The sequence below is a fragment of the Rhinolophus hipposideros genome (assembly GCF_964194185.1).
Source record: "Rhinolophus hipposideros genome assembly, chromosome: 22".
In the NCBI taxonomy this organism is placed as follows: domain Eukaryota; kingdom Metazoa; phylum Chordata; class Mammalia; order Chiroptera; family Rhinolophidae; genus Rhinolophus; species Rhinolophus hipposideros.
In genome coordinates, this window is record NC_138068.1 from 22,001,312 (window position 1) to 22,016,574 (window position 15,263).

Genomic DNA, 15,263 nt, shown 5'->3' on the forward strand with positions numbered 1-15,263 from the left:
AGGCAGCATGGCCCATGGAAGGGCATGGGCTTGGGGTCAGGCAGGCCTGGGTGTGCCACCCTCTTCCGTGCTGTGTGTCCCTCAGCAGGTTAGGGGACCTCTCTGAACCTCATCTGCTCATAGTAGCTCCTGCGAGCCTATGAGGTATCCATCCCGGTTTACAGCCGAGGAAATGAGGCACAGAAAGGTGTTGTCAAGAAACCATTGGTCCAAGGTCCCCAGAAGGCAGGCGGATTTATCTTCTCATCAGCAAAATGGGAGTAAACCTCTCTCCAGGCGGTCATGAGGATGCCGCGGAATTAAACAGCCGCATTCTATTGGCTGCCTGGTGCAGTGGGTGCCTATGCAACATCAGCCTGTCTCCCATGTTGTTACACAAGGAGCCGACTCAAGACTGCCAGTGTCCAGGTGGCCCTGTGGGGAGACACATGGTTTGTCACCCCAGGTGAACACTCTGGGTCCATAAGCTGAATGCTGGGCAAAGGGGAAGGGTTTGGTTTCTGGAAGCTGCCAGTGGAGAGCCTTAGCGTCTGAAAGGCTCCCCTGTCTGCTCCATGGGCAGAGGCATTAGCTGCCTGGACCGCACTCGCCAGCTGGCATTCTCCCTTCTGCCCCACCTGAGAGCCTGGAGATTTTATTACCGCCTACCGTGCTAGTCTCTCTGGATGATGCGGTCAGCTACACCGACCCCTTTTTCACAGGCACTCCTGCCATGCCAACCCTCTCTCCTCCTTCTCCCGCCTGTCTGCAGGGAAATCAGAACCTGCCCCTGGCCCCGGAGTCAGGCCCCTGGGTTCCTGTCCCAGGAAGGTGGGACAGGAGGGGGACAGGGAACAGGATGGAGACTTCTCGAGGGGCTGTTGGGAGAATGCTTCGCTTCCTGGCCTCGTGTTAAAAAGAAAGAAAGGAAGCAAAGCAGCCTCCCCTGCTCAGCGGTTTGTCCCGTCAGAGTGTGGGGGCCTGGACAGTCCCAGACCCTCCCCCAGCGCCAGGAGCACAAACAAAGGAGGCTGCTGAGGACCAGGAAGTCCAAGGATGGGAAATTCCAGGGCCTCCAGGCTCCACGCTCCTCTTCCACCAGACCCTGATCCAGGGGGATCCAAAGGAGACAGAGAATGAGAACCAGTGAGCCATCAGACCAGCCCTGGCTTCTGGGGAGAGGAGCCTCTGGGGGCACATTCTGTTTTCTCTGATGTGACCAAATATTCTTTACGTGGCTGCAAACTGCAAGTTTGCACTGGGCAACGCCAGTGACCTCCTGAAGGGTCCCTTCCTCAGCGACGGAGGCATCCACTCAAGTGGAGGCTGCTTTGCAACCAGGCCCAGACTCCTCTGTGTGGTTTCCCACCCCCTCGTGTCTGGCTCCTCCAGATACCCTCCTTCCTGTCCTTCCCCGACATGATCCCACTCCAGCCCGTTCTTTGGCCCCTGCAGAAGCTCCATGCTGGCCCACTTGCTGGCCTGTCCTCTCCCAGCAGTCACCCTCACTTGCTGGGTGACATGGGCGGATTGCATAGCCTCTCCATGCACTGTTGCCTCCTCTATAAAAGGAAGTATTGACACCAACACACACCTCGTGGAGTTCGTGGGAGCGTCAAGCAGGAGTGTCTGCGAGGAGCTCCTGGCAAAGTGCTAAGTAGCTGTCAGCTGAGTGATTGAACGTAAGTCCGGTTCAGATCCTCTCTTCCCAAAGCTGCCTTGAATTCTTCCTCCTCTGAGCTCTCATGGACTTGCCGTCAGCCCCACCCTGCTGCGCGAGGGGCTGTACCTACTGGGCTGCCCCACCTTCCCCACCCTCGAAGCACACACATCGGTGCTCCTGGAACACTTGCTGATCCACTGATTTATTTCTCTCCTACAGAGGGTTTTGGTGATTGTTTTTTAAATCACCTCTGGCTGGCCCCAGCCCTCAATTTTGTTTTCAAATCCGAGACCCATGAGGAGCTGGTCTCAGGGCTCCTCTGTACCAGGCCTTCATCATGCACACATCCTTTGTAGGCACAGAGACCCAGAGAGCAGTTGCCAGGCTCTTGACCTCACGTGAAAGGTGCTGGCTCAGTTATTAGATGGCCATCAGCTGTAATCAGATGGCCATCCGCTGTGGCTGGGTGGCCATCAGCTGTTACCGGTTAGCCATTAGCCACTAATGTAACTGCCGTGGCTACGCTAGGGGGTTGGTTGGTTGGCAGAGAAGCGGACAGCTGACTGTGGCCAGCAAGTGGGGTTAGCAACGGTGGATGGCGGATTGCGGACCATGTGGATCCTACTTCCTGTGTCTCTCTTGGCCGCCAGTGAAACTGGGGTGCAGGAAGACCCCCTGTTGGGGTACTGGTAGATGTTTGCTTTTGTGTCTTGCCCAGCCGCCAGCGAGAATATAGTGGTGTGACTCCCCTATCCATGGCTCCATGGGTGTTGCTTTTTGGCCTCACCATATCCTGCATTCTTGTGTGGGGAACCGGAGCTGCGACCCTGCATGACATCCTTCAACACCAAGCCCTTGCCACTGGTACCCAGAACCAAGGGGTCCTTCCATTCTGTAGGTGAAGGATCATGAGAACCACCGCCTTGTGTTCCACCTGGAGGAGCGAAGCCACCGCCTCAGTTGAAATTTACCTTAATTAATGAATGCCATCGGAGCCCAGCTGTGGGGGTCAGCACTGGGCTGGCCTGCCTATGAGGTATGGCCTGGGTAAAGACTCTGCATTGCTGATTATCTTCAAGGCCTGTAAAACTAGGTCTTATGCTTGGGCTGGTTTCAGTTTTCCTTGGCAAAGACGTGTTGAAACATTTCTTTGGGTAATTCCTCTGCTTTTCTCACCAGCGACCTGCTGGATTATTTCCACTCCGTGACCCTTGCTAGCTCCTAACTCATCAATGGTATCAGGTTATTTGTGGTGGCTCAAGCATGGCCACTGTCGTGCAGGGTGGCCTGCGGGGTCTCTGCTCCCGCTCCCCACATAAGAACGCAGGATGTGGCTAGGCCAAAAAGGAACACCCACGGAGCCATAGGCAGGGGAGTCATACCACTATGGTCTCACTGGAGGCTAGAGTCACCCGATGTGCGACCTGCTGTCCGCTTTTCTGCCAACCGACCGACGACTCTCCTCAACTCCACTCCCCAGTGCAGCTGCGGCAGTTATATTAGTGGCCAACGGCTCAAGGGTTACAGCTGACGGCCATCTACTATCCGAGCCAGCACCTTTTCACGTGAGGCCGAGAGCCTGGAAACTGCTCTCTGGGGCTCTGTCCCCACAGTCACTGCATGTGTTGACCACAGCAGGAGCCTGGCCTGTCTCAGCAGAGCCCACGGAAGTCACTTTTCCTCGTTCATGTGTCCATTTCAGCTCATCCCCCATCCTGGCATTTGTCTCACCTGTGAGCGCCTGCAGGGCCCCTGCTCCTTACCTCTTTCCTACTAAGCTGATGCTCTCTGTGTGGCATTTACTGCCTCCAGAGCCGTGGGGACTCCCCACTGCCGAAAACCCTGCTTGCCTTCCACTTGACTGTGCTGTGGCCAGGCTCTGACCTCCCACAGTCAGCTCCCTGGAGCATTCCCTCACCTGGAATGTTTCCTGCCCGCCAAGGTCCTGTCTCCCCCACAGAACTCTCACTTCTGGAACTGCAGATGGGAACATTTCACTGCACACTGACCTCTGATGGATGTGAGCATGTGGTTCAGGATGACCCAGCTTCCCCAGACAAGGGCATCTTGCCTCCTCTTCTCGAGCCATCCTGGTTCACCTCTGGGCACCAAAAGCAGTTTCTGATCTGTGGGTTTGCTGCGGAGGGAACAGGGCAAGGAAGAGCCCTTCTCCCACCTTCCAAGAGCACCGGCCCAGCCACTGTTTGTTATTTTTTTTTCCCCTAAACCAAGCTGTACTGGGCTTTATTAAAAAGACCTTCTCATATGCAGCTGTGGCGTTTCAGGAGGGACAGGGGTGACCATCAGTAAAAGAACATAGCGCTCAGCCTCCATGGATGACCGAACACCAAGAGTCGCCATGATACCTGGTGAAGTTGTCATTTGTGGCTCTGACCGGGGTCCCTTAGGTGGGGAGGGGGCCTTCTCACGTACCATGTTGTCTAACAGTTTTTCACCAGACAACCCCATCTTCGAGGAAATTAAATGGAAACAGCAGAATTTTCCACCTGAAGACCCATGATCCGAAAACAGAAACTGTGCCTCTTTTGAGTGACACCATCTCAGTGTTGTCATATACGGTGTCCAACCGTCGATGGTTTGGGGGGGGGCAGGTCCCAACATGCCCCTGGGTTTAAGGAGGTCAAGTCTGCGTTGATGATGGAACAGCAAGGAGAAGAGGTCACGAGGACCCAAGAACACAGTTTAGTTTCTCTTCAGAAACCGGGAGTCTGTGCCAAAGGGGCCAAGGTGCATTTGTCTCAGAGAACCCCTCTGCCACCGAACCAAGATGAATTGTCTGGGGAAAAAAAGAAAAAGTTTGGTCCATTTCAAGCCAGTTTCTGAGACATTGTAGTAGTGACATTTACCTCTTCCTCAAAGAACAAAAATCTTCCTTAAAGAACACAAAACTTCTGTTTGACAACATAGCTTTTAGAAAGCTAAACAAAGTTCTGAATTTTTATACAATGTAAGAAATGTTATTTAAGCCGTGCAGTCACCAGACATGTATATCACCTCAAAACAGCACCCCTGGTTCCCAGGCCCAGTCTACGTGGACCCTGTTTCCTGCAGGGCTATTTCTATCCTTGCCAAGTAGGAACGTCCCTTCTCCCCTTTGGGTAGTTTTCTCCCCTTTGTTTGCAGAGTTCTTTTTTCCTTATTATGGTAAAATATTTATGATGTAAAACTTGCTATATTATTAATTCTCACGTGTACAATTCAGTAGCATTAGTTATATTCACACTGTTGAGCAACCATCACCACTATTTCCAAAACCTTTTCATCGTCCCAAACTGAAAGTGTGTACCCATGAAGCAATAACTCTCCATCCCCCCATCCTCGTCCCTGATCAATTCTATTCTTTCTGTCTCTCTGAATATGTCTGTTCTGGATATTCCATATAAGTGGAATCACACAGTATTTGTCCTTTCGTGTCTGGCGTCTTTTCACTCAGCATAGTGTTTCCAAGGTGGCAGGGGCCTTTCTGACTTGGGCTCCAGCTCTGAAGCAGCAGGTTTAGCAAATCACCTTGCATATCCCCTGCCTTCCTCCCCCTTGGCTCTGGCACTCACTTCGCCTTCAGCCTACCTTTTGGGTACGGTGACGGTGACGGTGGAGGGCAGGCTTCAGCTAGTCCTGCTTACAGACTCAAGTCCCGGCCCATGAACAGAAACAGGCACCAGGGGGAACTTTGAATCAAAGGCCTGGAGTCCTGGAGGCAGGAGGAGGAGGAAGTCCGAGAACAAGTAACCAAGACTATTTCCCCAGGCAGAGGGCGAAGCAGGGTCAGTGTGCCAGGTCCCAACAGGTGACTTCAGGGTTTCAAGCTTGGTCAAAACAGGAGACATCTTGAAGGGGAAGTTGGACTGGGGAGAGAGGTGACAGGCTCCCTTTTAGTCATGCTTCCCGTCTTCCTTGACTTATTCCTGTACCATTTTCGTCTGTCCTATGTGCCACCTACAGTAGTGGCCCCTAAGATGCAGAACCGATGGCTGGGCAGTATCCATGGCAGCAGTCTTTGTAGAAGGCAGCTTTACTAGAGATTTCGAGAGTTACCAAATATCCCTACCCTTCGATTCGTGAATTCCATTTCTTGGAATCTGTTCTAAAAAGGAAATGATCATAAATTTGAGCCAATATCCATGCTCAGAGATGTTCCTTACAGTGTTGTTTATAATAGCCTCCAATAGGAAACAACATAGATAGCCAATCATAAGGGAATGACTTAAGGAAACTGCTAAAATAGTACACAGCTATCAAAATCATATTTCCAAAGGAAAACAAGATTTTTGATGGAGGGGGAAATGCCTATGACAAAATGTTAAGCAAAAAAAAAATTTTTAAAGCAGACTATAATTTTCTGTGTTCATTATGATATCAAGGACATAAAGAAGAGAAATCACAGGGAAAAAGTAAACAGAAGCATATGCCAAGCTGCTTAGTGCAATTATGGGTTTTTTAAAATTTTCTTTACATCTTTCCACACTTTGCACATGCTCTACAAAAAGAACACAAGTTACTTTGATCTTCAGGACAACAAAGCAATAAATGGGAGGAACAATGTTCTACGTGATTAAGGAGGAACCAGAATTTGGAGGGGGAGGGTGGGATTGGAGGCCTGGCCCAGAGCTGTGAACCATATGGTACCTGACAGTGCTTTTTGGGGGATGCCGTGGGGGTGAGAGGTGGGGTGGTGGTGGCATGTGTGCACCAGGAAGAGAGCAGGCTTAGCTCAGGGTTGGAAACATAAATGCCTTCAAGGGCCTAGCAAGTATCAGAACTGAGTGAAAGTGTAAGATACCATAAGGAATGGTGGGGCCTGTGGCAAAATGGAGAGCTCGCAACGTGTCTGAAAGTCAGTGGTGGTTTGCCATGTGGGAATACAGCCCCCGTGTGGCTAGACCTTCCATTTGTCTAGCCAAATAACCCCTCATTTTTTAAAAAATGAACTTTCTTATTAAACTCTAGCACCTGAGTGGGTACTAGACTTATCAAGGGATCACTTCATAAATTATATAACTGTCTAACCACTATGCTGTACACCTGAAACTAATATAGTATCGAATGTCAACTGTAATTGAACATCTTTTTTAATGAAAAAAACACACAAATCACTGGCACCTAAATGAAAAGTATTTGCAGCTCCATGCAGTCCACACATACGGGCCAGGTATGGTGGGCGAACCACCAGTTTGTGACCTTTGGCTCTGTGTTGAGTTCTCCGTGTGGGTGACAGGGTGTGCTGCGGCACTAGTGGCCCACAACACAGACTAAAAGGGGTTCCTTTGGTTCTTTCTGTCAGAAAACGAGCCTGCCTCTCCTCTGGTCTCCGGGATTATTGATTACAACATGCCGCTCACTTCCACGTACCTGAAGCAGATGAAGTTGCGGGTGATGAATTCCCAGGAGCAGGTAAGACATCTGTCCCCCTTCACCCCACCTGGAGGCGTCCTAACTTGCCTGCTTGTGGTTGATCCTTTCTAAGATGTGGGGCCACAGCCTGTGTAAACACACTGGAAATCAAAGAGGCCCTTATCTGGTTATCTGGGTTGTGCAGTCCAAGCTGAGAGGGGAGGGAAAGAATGTGTTCCTAGTTAGAGGGTCTACTGGTCAGACAGACTTGCCGGGTCTTCAGTGAAACCCAGGGAGCTCAAGCTTCACAAAACTTTCCCCAAGGGCAAGGATGGGAGGGGGATGGTAAGCGGTAAGAGCTGCAGACCTTGGCTCCTGGGTGGTTCTCTCTCTGTTCTGCCCTTTGTTTGCTACGTCACTCACCTCCTTTCCCCAGGGAGATGAAAGGGGGGCCCTGGCCGCCAGCCTGTGGCCTCTGTCACTCTGGAGGCCCAGACAGGCCAGGAGGATGGGCTTTGGCAGGTGGCCTGAGTAAGATAAGGCCCCTGGCTGTCCAAGACTCCCCAGAGTGGATTGCCAAGCGTTGTCAGGCACTGTGGAAACGGGCTATTAAAGGAAAACCACTCTTGTCTGGCTCCCCACCGTCCACCTTCTAGGCCTTCGCAAAGCAAGTAGCCTGACTGTCTTTCAAAGGAGGACAAATGAGTTTCACCCCCTTCCTCCGCCACGGCCTAAAACCACAGTAATAATCTCGCACCTCCAGCTTCAAGTGTCCTCATCTGTTGTGACATTTGAACGCACCATATCTTTGTGGCCTGACCAGGGGAATGGGTTCTCTCATTGAAAGTCTGATTTCTAGCCCTGAATGCATGCTGCTTCTCTCAGTGCTGGTCTCCTTGACAACCTGCGCATGTGTTGTCATGCGGGTGGGGAGGGTGAATGGCTCCATGGCCAGCTCCAAGGTGATGGAGCAGGGTGTGTTCAGGTAGCGTCTGGGGCTGTGGCACCCAGTTTGAGGATTTGAGCTGGTTGGCTTGAACATACTGAGTTGGCTGTCCCCTAAGGAGGGGGAATGGCATACTCACCATGCCCGGCCGTAAAGGTTGAATGAAATAAACGCTTCTCTGAGTAGTAGAGCTGTTTTCGTCTCTATGTCACCCACATCTCACCTGAGAGTGTCTGTTCTGTGATGGTTGTGTCCCTAAGAAACTTCACATAATCAGAGATAATGTCAATGGGAAAATGGTGTTGGAGTTTCGTTCTCAGCGTGGCCAAGTTGTTTCTGTGTAGGAATGTCAGCAGTGAGGTTGGTGATAGTCAGAAAGTCTTACACACCATGGAGTAGATTCAGCGTGAGAATTCCTCTGTCTACTGCTGGAGAGGACCCGTGGCCTTTCTGTTCCTATAACCATCCACACTGCCGTAGGCACCGGCTTCTCACGCATTCTTATCACCGTTTTGATCCTGCCACCATGAGGAGTGAAGCGCAGAGCCACTTGAACAGCCGGGAGTAAAGCCCCATGGCTCTTTATTTCCTACAAAATGGCGCCAGGCCCAGACCACCACCAGAACCAGCAGTGGTCAGTGTAACCCACGTGTGATCCCTCATTAGTGGGTCCTGTTACATTTCATTTGGCTATACGAATTCTTACTGTCTGGGGGACATTAAGACTGTTGGCTAGATGCATTAGCAAGGATTCAACCATTCAGCAAGTATTTATGGAGCCCTACTCTGTGAGCCGGGGAGGAGCAGTGACAGCACCATTCCTGGTTCTTCTTATGGTCTAGGGGGAGACAGACACTGACGAAAAAACTCACACACAAATACCCAGCTCATAGCAAGTAGCCACAAACAATTGAGGGAAAGATTAATTAGCCATTACAATACAGCTGTGACAAGTGCCATGCGGTGGGACACGTGATGCTGTGAGTACTTGGATGAATGGAGGCAGAGGGTAGGGAAGGTTTGCCTCAAAAAGAGATGCTTGAGCTGAGATCAAGGTCTGAAGGGAACAGAGCTCCAGGCTGAGGGAACAGCTTGGGCAAGGGCCCTGTGGCTCAAGGGAAGATAGTGCCTGTGGGAATTTGAGATGCTGGTGTGGCTGGTGCCGAAACTGTGCAGAGTTCTACTGCTGAAGACAAAGGGGAAAGGGCAGTGTTAGGCACTTGATTGATATCTGTGAATGAACTGAAGTTCATGAAGCGAGATGGATAAATTGCCCTAGTGGAGTTCAGGCTACTCCCAAAGGAAGGGAGGATGGTGGGAAGGCTTTTGTCCTGAGGGTGCTCTGAGAGTCCAGCAGGGGCTGAGACTGGGGTGGCCTCTGCTTACAGTGGAGTTGACTGTGTCTCCCTCGCCGTCACTGGTAGTTTCCCAGATGGGGGCCCTCTGAAAGTAGCCGCCTTTCTCCTGTGTGCTGCAGGAAATCACAGATGCAGATGTTCCTTGCACACGTGGCAGGAGAAGCAGCATCCTACCTCGTGCCCAGGGCTTTTCATCTCTCAGTCTCCAGCACTCCACACACAGCAATGAGCTCTCAAGGCCTCAGCCTCTCAGGCAGCACCGTTATTCCTGTTATAGCTGAGCACGTGGTGAAACAGAAAATCACATTGCTCACCACATTATTTATCTGCAGCAGCAAGGAAGGGCCAAGGACCCAGAAGTCTTTCATTCTTCAGCTTGAGTTGGAACTAAAAATACGTATACTTGCATTAGTAGCTTCTTTCCTGTGGCAAAGTCAGAGCAGGGCTCCCTTTGGGGTGGGCAGTTGGCCCCCTATCCAAAGGCAGCCATGGGACTGGCTCTGCTGCTATCCAACCCCACGTCCCAAGACCAGCCTCCAAAAGTGGGTTCATTCTTTGCTCATCACTCTGACCACGAAATGTAGAGGATACCTGTAGTGTTTGCAAATCACTCACGCAGGCTACATGGAAAATAGACCCAATCTACAGTCACTAAGAGCCAGGATTAATGATATTTTATTAATGTTAAACAAAGTTTTACATTTAAAAACTCTGGGTGAGGGGTGGCCAGTTAGCTCAGTTGATTAGAGTGTGGTGCTCTTAACAACAAGGTTGCCGGTTCAGTCCCCACATGGGCCACTGTGAGCCTCACCCTACACAACTAAATTGAAACAACTACTTGACTTGGAGCTGAAAAAGAAAATACGTGGGTGAGAAAAATCCTAATAGTTCATTTTTCCCCCCAGCATTAGATATCCCAGAAATAAACAGTAAGGGAAGTAAAATGTTTCCCCTCGCTTTGCTTTGAGCAGATAATGAACAGGTGATGGGGTTTACTTGTGAAATGGACAGAATCACATTGCTTGTTGTCCAGTCACGTCAGGTTAATATGCTGGGAGACGGGTCCTTCTCCATGAGAGTATTAGGTAATATGAAAATTCAATAGCAATATTAACACAAAGAAAAAAGATTCTTCTTGATGTCTTATTCAATGTGGCAAATATTTATGGTGTCCTCAACGTGTAAGACATTTGGGATTCAGACTTCACCCTCCCAGGACCTCCATCCTAAGACACAGATCCCAAGAACTCGCATGGCGGTGGCCACACTGAGCTGAAAATACGCATAGCCTGATAAAATCTTTTTTTCTTCTTCTTGGGAAAACTCTCATAAAGATATAAAACTGAAATCCCATTCGGATGATGAATACATTTTCTTGTAGGGGGCAGGGTAGGAAGGACTGACGTGGAGCATGCTCGCATAAGATGAGGTCCCAGGGAGTGGGGCGGCCACTCGCTTAAGGACCAGAGGCTGCCAGTCAGCACCAACCCAGCTGCTTATTTTTCAAAACCCCTTTCAGGGCTGAGTGTAGGATGCAGCAAGAGGAGTGTTGGGTCTCTTTCTCATGCGGCCACTGGTTTTGTTTTCTGTCTCTTTTGGTTTTCTTTCATACTTTTTAAAATTTAATTACACCAGTAGCATATGCCCTCAGTAGAAAAATCAGTAGCCAAAAAGCCAAAGCACGGTGATAAAAATTACCATCATTCCACCACTGAGATCACTGAATATTTTGGTGTCCACCCTTGCAGACCGTTGAATAGCTTTGTTTTCCTCGTGCTATTTTCCATATAATTTGGAGTCTCTTTGCCATTGGGCCTTGATGTTTCTACCTACCAAATAAGCTGGTTATATAATTTTCCTGTCATTCACTCATTCCTTCACCTATATCCATCCATCCATCCATCCATCCATCCATCCATCCATCCTTCCTTCCTTCCTTCCATCCATCCATCCATCCATCCATCCATCCATCCATCCATCTATCCTTCCTTTCTTCCTTCCTTCCTTCCATCCATCCATCTTTGCTTCCATCCATCCTTCCTTCCTTCCTTCCTTCCTTCCTTCCTTCCTTCCTTCCTTTCTTCCTTCCATCCTTCCTTCCTTCCTTCCTTCCTTCCATCCATCCATCCATCCATCCATCCCTCCATCCTTCCTTCCTTCCTTCCATCCATCCATCTTTCCTTCCATTCATCCATCCTTCCTTCCTTCCTTCTTTCCTTCCTTCCTTCCTTCCTTCCTTCCTTCCTTCCTTCCTTCCTTCCTTCCCTCCCTCCCTCCCTCCCTCCCTTTCTCCCTCCCTCCTTCCATCCATCCATCCATCCATCCTTCCTTCCTTCCATCCATCCATCCATCCATCCATCCATCCATCCATCCTTCCTTCCTTCCTTCCATCCATCCATCTTTCCTTCCATCCATCCATCCTTCCTTCCTTCCTTCTTTCCTTCCTTCCTTTCTTCCTTCCTTCCTTCCTTCCTTCCCTCCCTCCCTCCCTCCCTCCCTTTCTCCCTCCCTCCTTCCATCCATCCATCCATCCATCCATCCTTCCTTCCTTCCATCCATCCATCCATCCATCCATCCATCCTTCCTTCCTTCCTTCCATCCATCCATCTTTCCTTCCATCCATCCATCCTTCCTTCCTTCCTTCTTTCCTTCCTTCCTTCCTTCCTTCCTTCCTTCCTTCCTTCCTTCCTTCTTTCCCTCCCTCCCTCCCTCCTTGCCTCCCTCCTTCCCTCCCTCTCTCCCTCCCTCCTTCCATCCATCCATCCATCCATCCATCCATCCTTCCTTCCTTCCTTCCTTCCATCCATCCATCCATCTTTCCTTCTTTCCTTCCTTCCTTCTTTCCTTCCTTCCTTCCTTCCTTCCTTCCTTCCTTCCTTCCATCCATCTTTCCTTCCTTCCTTCCTTCCTTCCTTCCTTCCTTCCTTCCTTCCTTCCTTCCATCCATCCATCCATCCATCCTTCCTTCCATCCATCCATCCATCCTTTCATTGTGCACCTGAGTCAGGTGCCAAGGAGACAGTGGTGAACAGAGCCAAGTCTCTACTCTTCGAGCTCTCACAGTTCAGTGAAAGAGACAAGGAAAACTGAAATCAACACTGGGGTCTGTAGGAAGAGCTGAGAGGAGGAACAGAGGAAGGACAGGGAGCACGCAGGGTGGGTGCTGTTTCAGGCAGGTGGATCATTTTGGGGGTGCCTGTTCTGTGTCCAGCTCCTTACACACTTTACCCCCTGCCCTCACAACTCTGCAGGGTCACATTATTATCCTCATTTGATAGATGCCATAGCTGAGGCTCAAAAAGAGTCAGTGTTTGCTCAAGGTCACACGACCACTAATGTGAACTGACACCCCAATCTCTTCCACCCGGAACCTGTGCACCTGCCAGGGCCCCAAGCCCTGCTTCTCTCCACATGTGCTGGATGATGATGTGTGCTCTTTAGGACCTGGAGCGGGTGTGCGCCTGTGCGTATCGCCCACGGCCTAGTGGAGGGAAACCATCCTTGGCGGAGATGCTGGCAAAGCCGCTTTGTTTGGCTTGGGAACTGGTACTGCCTTAACTATGGGATGCCTAAGGGAATACCAGCAGAGGTGTCTGGCAGGAGACTGGGGTTGGGTTGGGGAGCTTGCCCCTACCCTATGAAGGCCCTGTTATCTGCAGCGGCACATGTGTAATTTGATATCCACATTATGGGTGACGTTATCCTGATCTCCTGATCGTTCCTGAGATCCAGGGTTTGAACCAAGACCCCACGGTGGAAATCAGATCCAGGTCCTAAAGGAGAGAGACAAATCATCTGTGTTCCTTTCCTGACACATACTTTCATGTTATAGAGGCGGAGGCGGAGACCCTGGGAGGCTCAGCGCCTTTCTGGCTCGGCTCTTTTTTGGTTCCCTCGCCCCCACCAACTCCTCGCTCTGTCCTGGGGCAGGAGGGCTGTCAGCACCTTCCTCCGCCTCCCCTCTCTCCAGTTCTTGGAGCAATGCTAATGTCCCACTAATGGTTTTAATGGTTCTCCCAGCAGCGTGTGAAGTGGTGCACAGCTCCATTGTTTCAGCCCCTGTGATGGAGGCTCTTACTTGCTTCCATTAACCTCTGCCTCCCTCTCCTTTGCCTGTGCTCCTAGACCAGTGTTTCCTTAGGTCCTGGAGGGTGGGGGAGGAGGGGCAGGACTTCCTCTCCCCCGACACCCACGTAGGGCCTGCAGGGTCCGTAGACACTGTCCATGGGCCCCAGAGTCTCCAGAATCCTGGCCCTCCGACTCTTTTCTGCAGCCCAGTGTGGAGCAGCTCTGTTCCCAGCCAGGATGCCTGCCCACCCACCTAAGCCCAAGACCCTGGAGTCAGGCTGACACGACCAGTTCCACCACCACCAGCTGTGTGACTTCCGGCAAATTGCTTCGCCTGTCTGTTCTTCTTTTTTGTCAACAGTTACTTGAGAGTAATAATAAGACACCTTCCTCATCAAATAATTCCAAGAGTTAAAAAGACACAAAGCAAGCTCAGTGCTGAGCACAGTGCCAGGCACATTAGAAGCATGGAGGAAGTTTCAATGACCTCTGCTGCTATTGACAGTAATATTATTATGCAACTTTTGTTTAATAGACACAGGGAATGACCTTGTACAAGAGACCAGGGCCAGAAAGAGGACGAAGTGTGGTTGTTCTCAAGGGGCGTTTCTTGGTAGAAGGGACAAGCAGCCATGAATTGTAACCCAGGGCAGAAAACAGAAACAAGAAGGGGCCGGGAACCTGCCATGTGGTTCAGGGGATACACACTGATTTTTAAATGAGACTTGAGAAAGCAAAGAAGGCCCAAGTGAGGGAAGCTGAGAGGTAACAGCTCTAGGAGGACCTGGGCTGAGGAAGGCCAGAGGAAATTTGGGGAAGGAGAGGGAGAAAAGAGGAGGAGGAAGAAGAAAGAGGAGGAGGAGGAGATAGCTCATGGGCCTTTCTTAGAAGTCAGGCCATGAGGCAGCCCTTTCCTCAGTTAGCCTTGGGGAGGTAGGCAAGGATTTGGACAGGAAATGAGCACAGTCCAGGGTGGGAACTCAGGCTCCCATCTCCCTAAGTGGAGAAGGAAACAAGCCTGCTCTGAAAAGCTCTACACATTCACTTTATTTTCAATTGTAGTAAAATATATGTAACATAAAATTACCCATTTTAACCATTTTAAATACACAATTCAGTGGCATTAATTACATTTACAATCTTGCACAACCATTACCACCATCTGTTTCCAAAAGTTTTTCATCACCCCAAACAGAAACTACAACCATTAAGCAATAACACCATTCCCCCCTTTCCCAGACCCTAGTAATCACTGTCTCTATAAATTTGACTACCTAGGTACCTCATATAAGTGGAATCATATAATATTTGTCCTTCTCTGTCTGACTTATTTCACTTAATGTTTCCAAGATTCATCTGTGATGTAGCATGTGACAGAACTGCATTCCTTTTCATGGCTGAATAATATTCCATTGTACAATAGACCACATTGTTTTATCCATTCGTCCATTGACAGACATTTGGGTTGTTTCCATTTTTTGGCTAACGACATTCACTTTTTTTTCTCAGTATCTTTTGGACCAGGTTGTGGGGTAGGGAGGGATTAAAGCAGAGTTCTGTTCCTTCTCCCTCTGAGTCCTTACCCCTCTTTGTGGCTTTCTTTTCTCATGAATACTCTCAGCCTCACTTCTGCTCAGAAGGACACCAAGAAAATGGGCAGACCCAAAGAAGAAACACAGCAAATGGGTTTTGCGGTGAGAGCCTGTCACGTACTTAAACAGTGCCTGACTCACAGGACTCTTACCTATGGAGAGCCACCTTATCAGAGTGCTAACTCTGACACCTGTATTTCAGAGCTTAATAGCAATGATGGTTTCCTCCTTCCCCTTCCTCAGGTCACCCTGTAATCCAGGCAAGGTGTGAGCTCAGGGGAGAAATAGCACAATGGAAACTTTGC

At 50.0% G+C, this 15,263-nt stretch overlaps 1 protein-coding gene across 4 annotated transcripts in view; it reads left to right on the forward strand.

The window, feature by feature from the left end:
• The window catches only part of NOL4L (nucleolar protein 4 like), a 125,550-nt gene that overhangs the window by 57,015 nt on the left and 53,272 nt on the right, over positions 1 to 15,263 (forward strand). For all 4 annotated transcript variants that reach the window (XM_081034179.1, XM_081034178.1, XM_081034181.1 and 1 more), the window contains exon 4: positions 6,945 to 7,054. In XM_081034179.1, the coding sequence (XP_080890305.1) occupies positions 6,945 to 7,054 (110 nt within the window). The remainder of the gene's footprint in view (positions 1 to 6,944; positions 7,055 to 15,263) is intronic.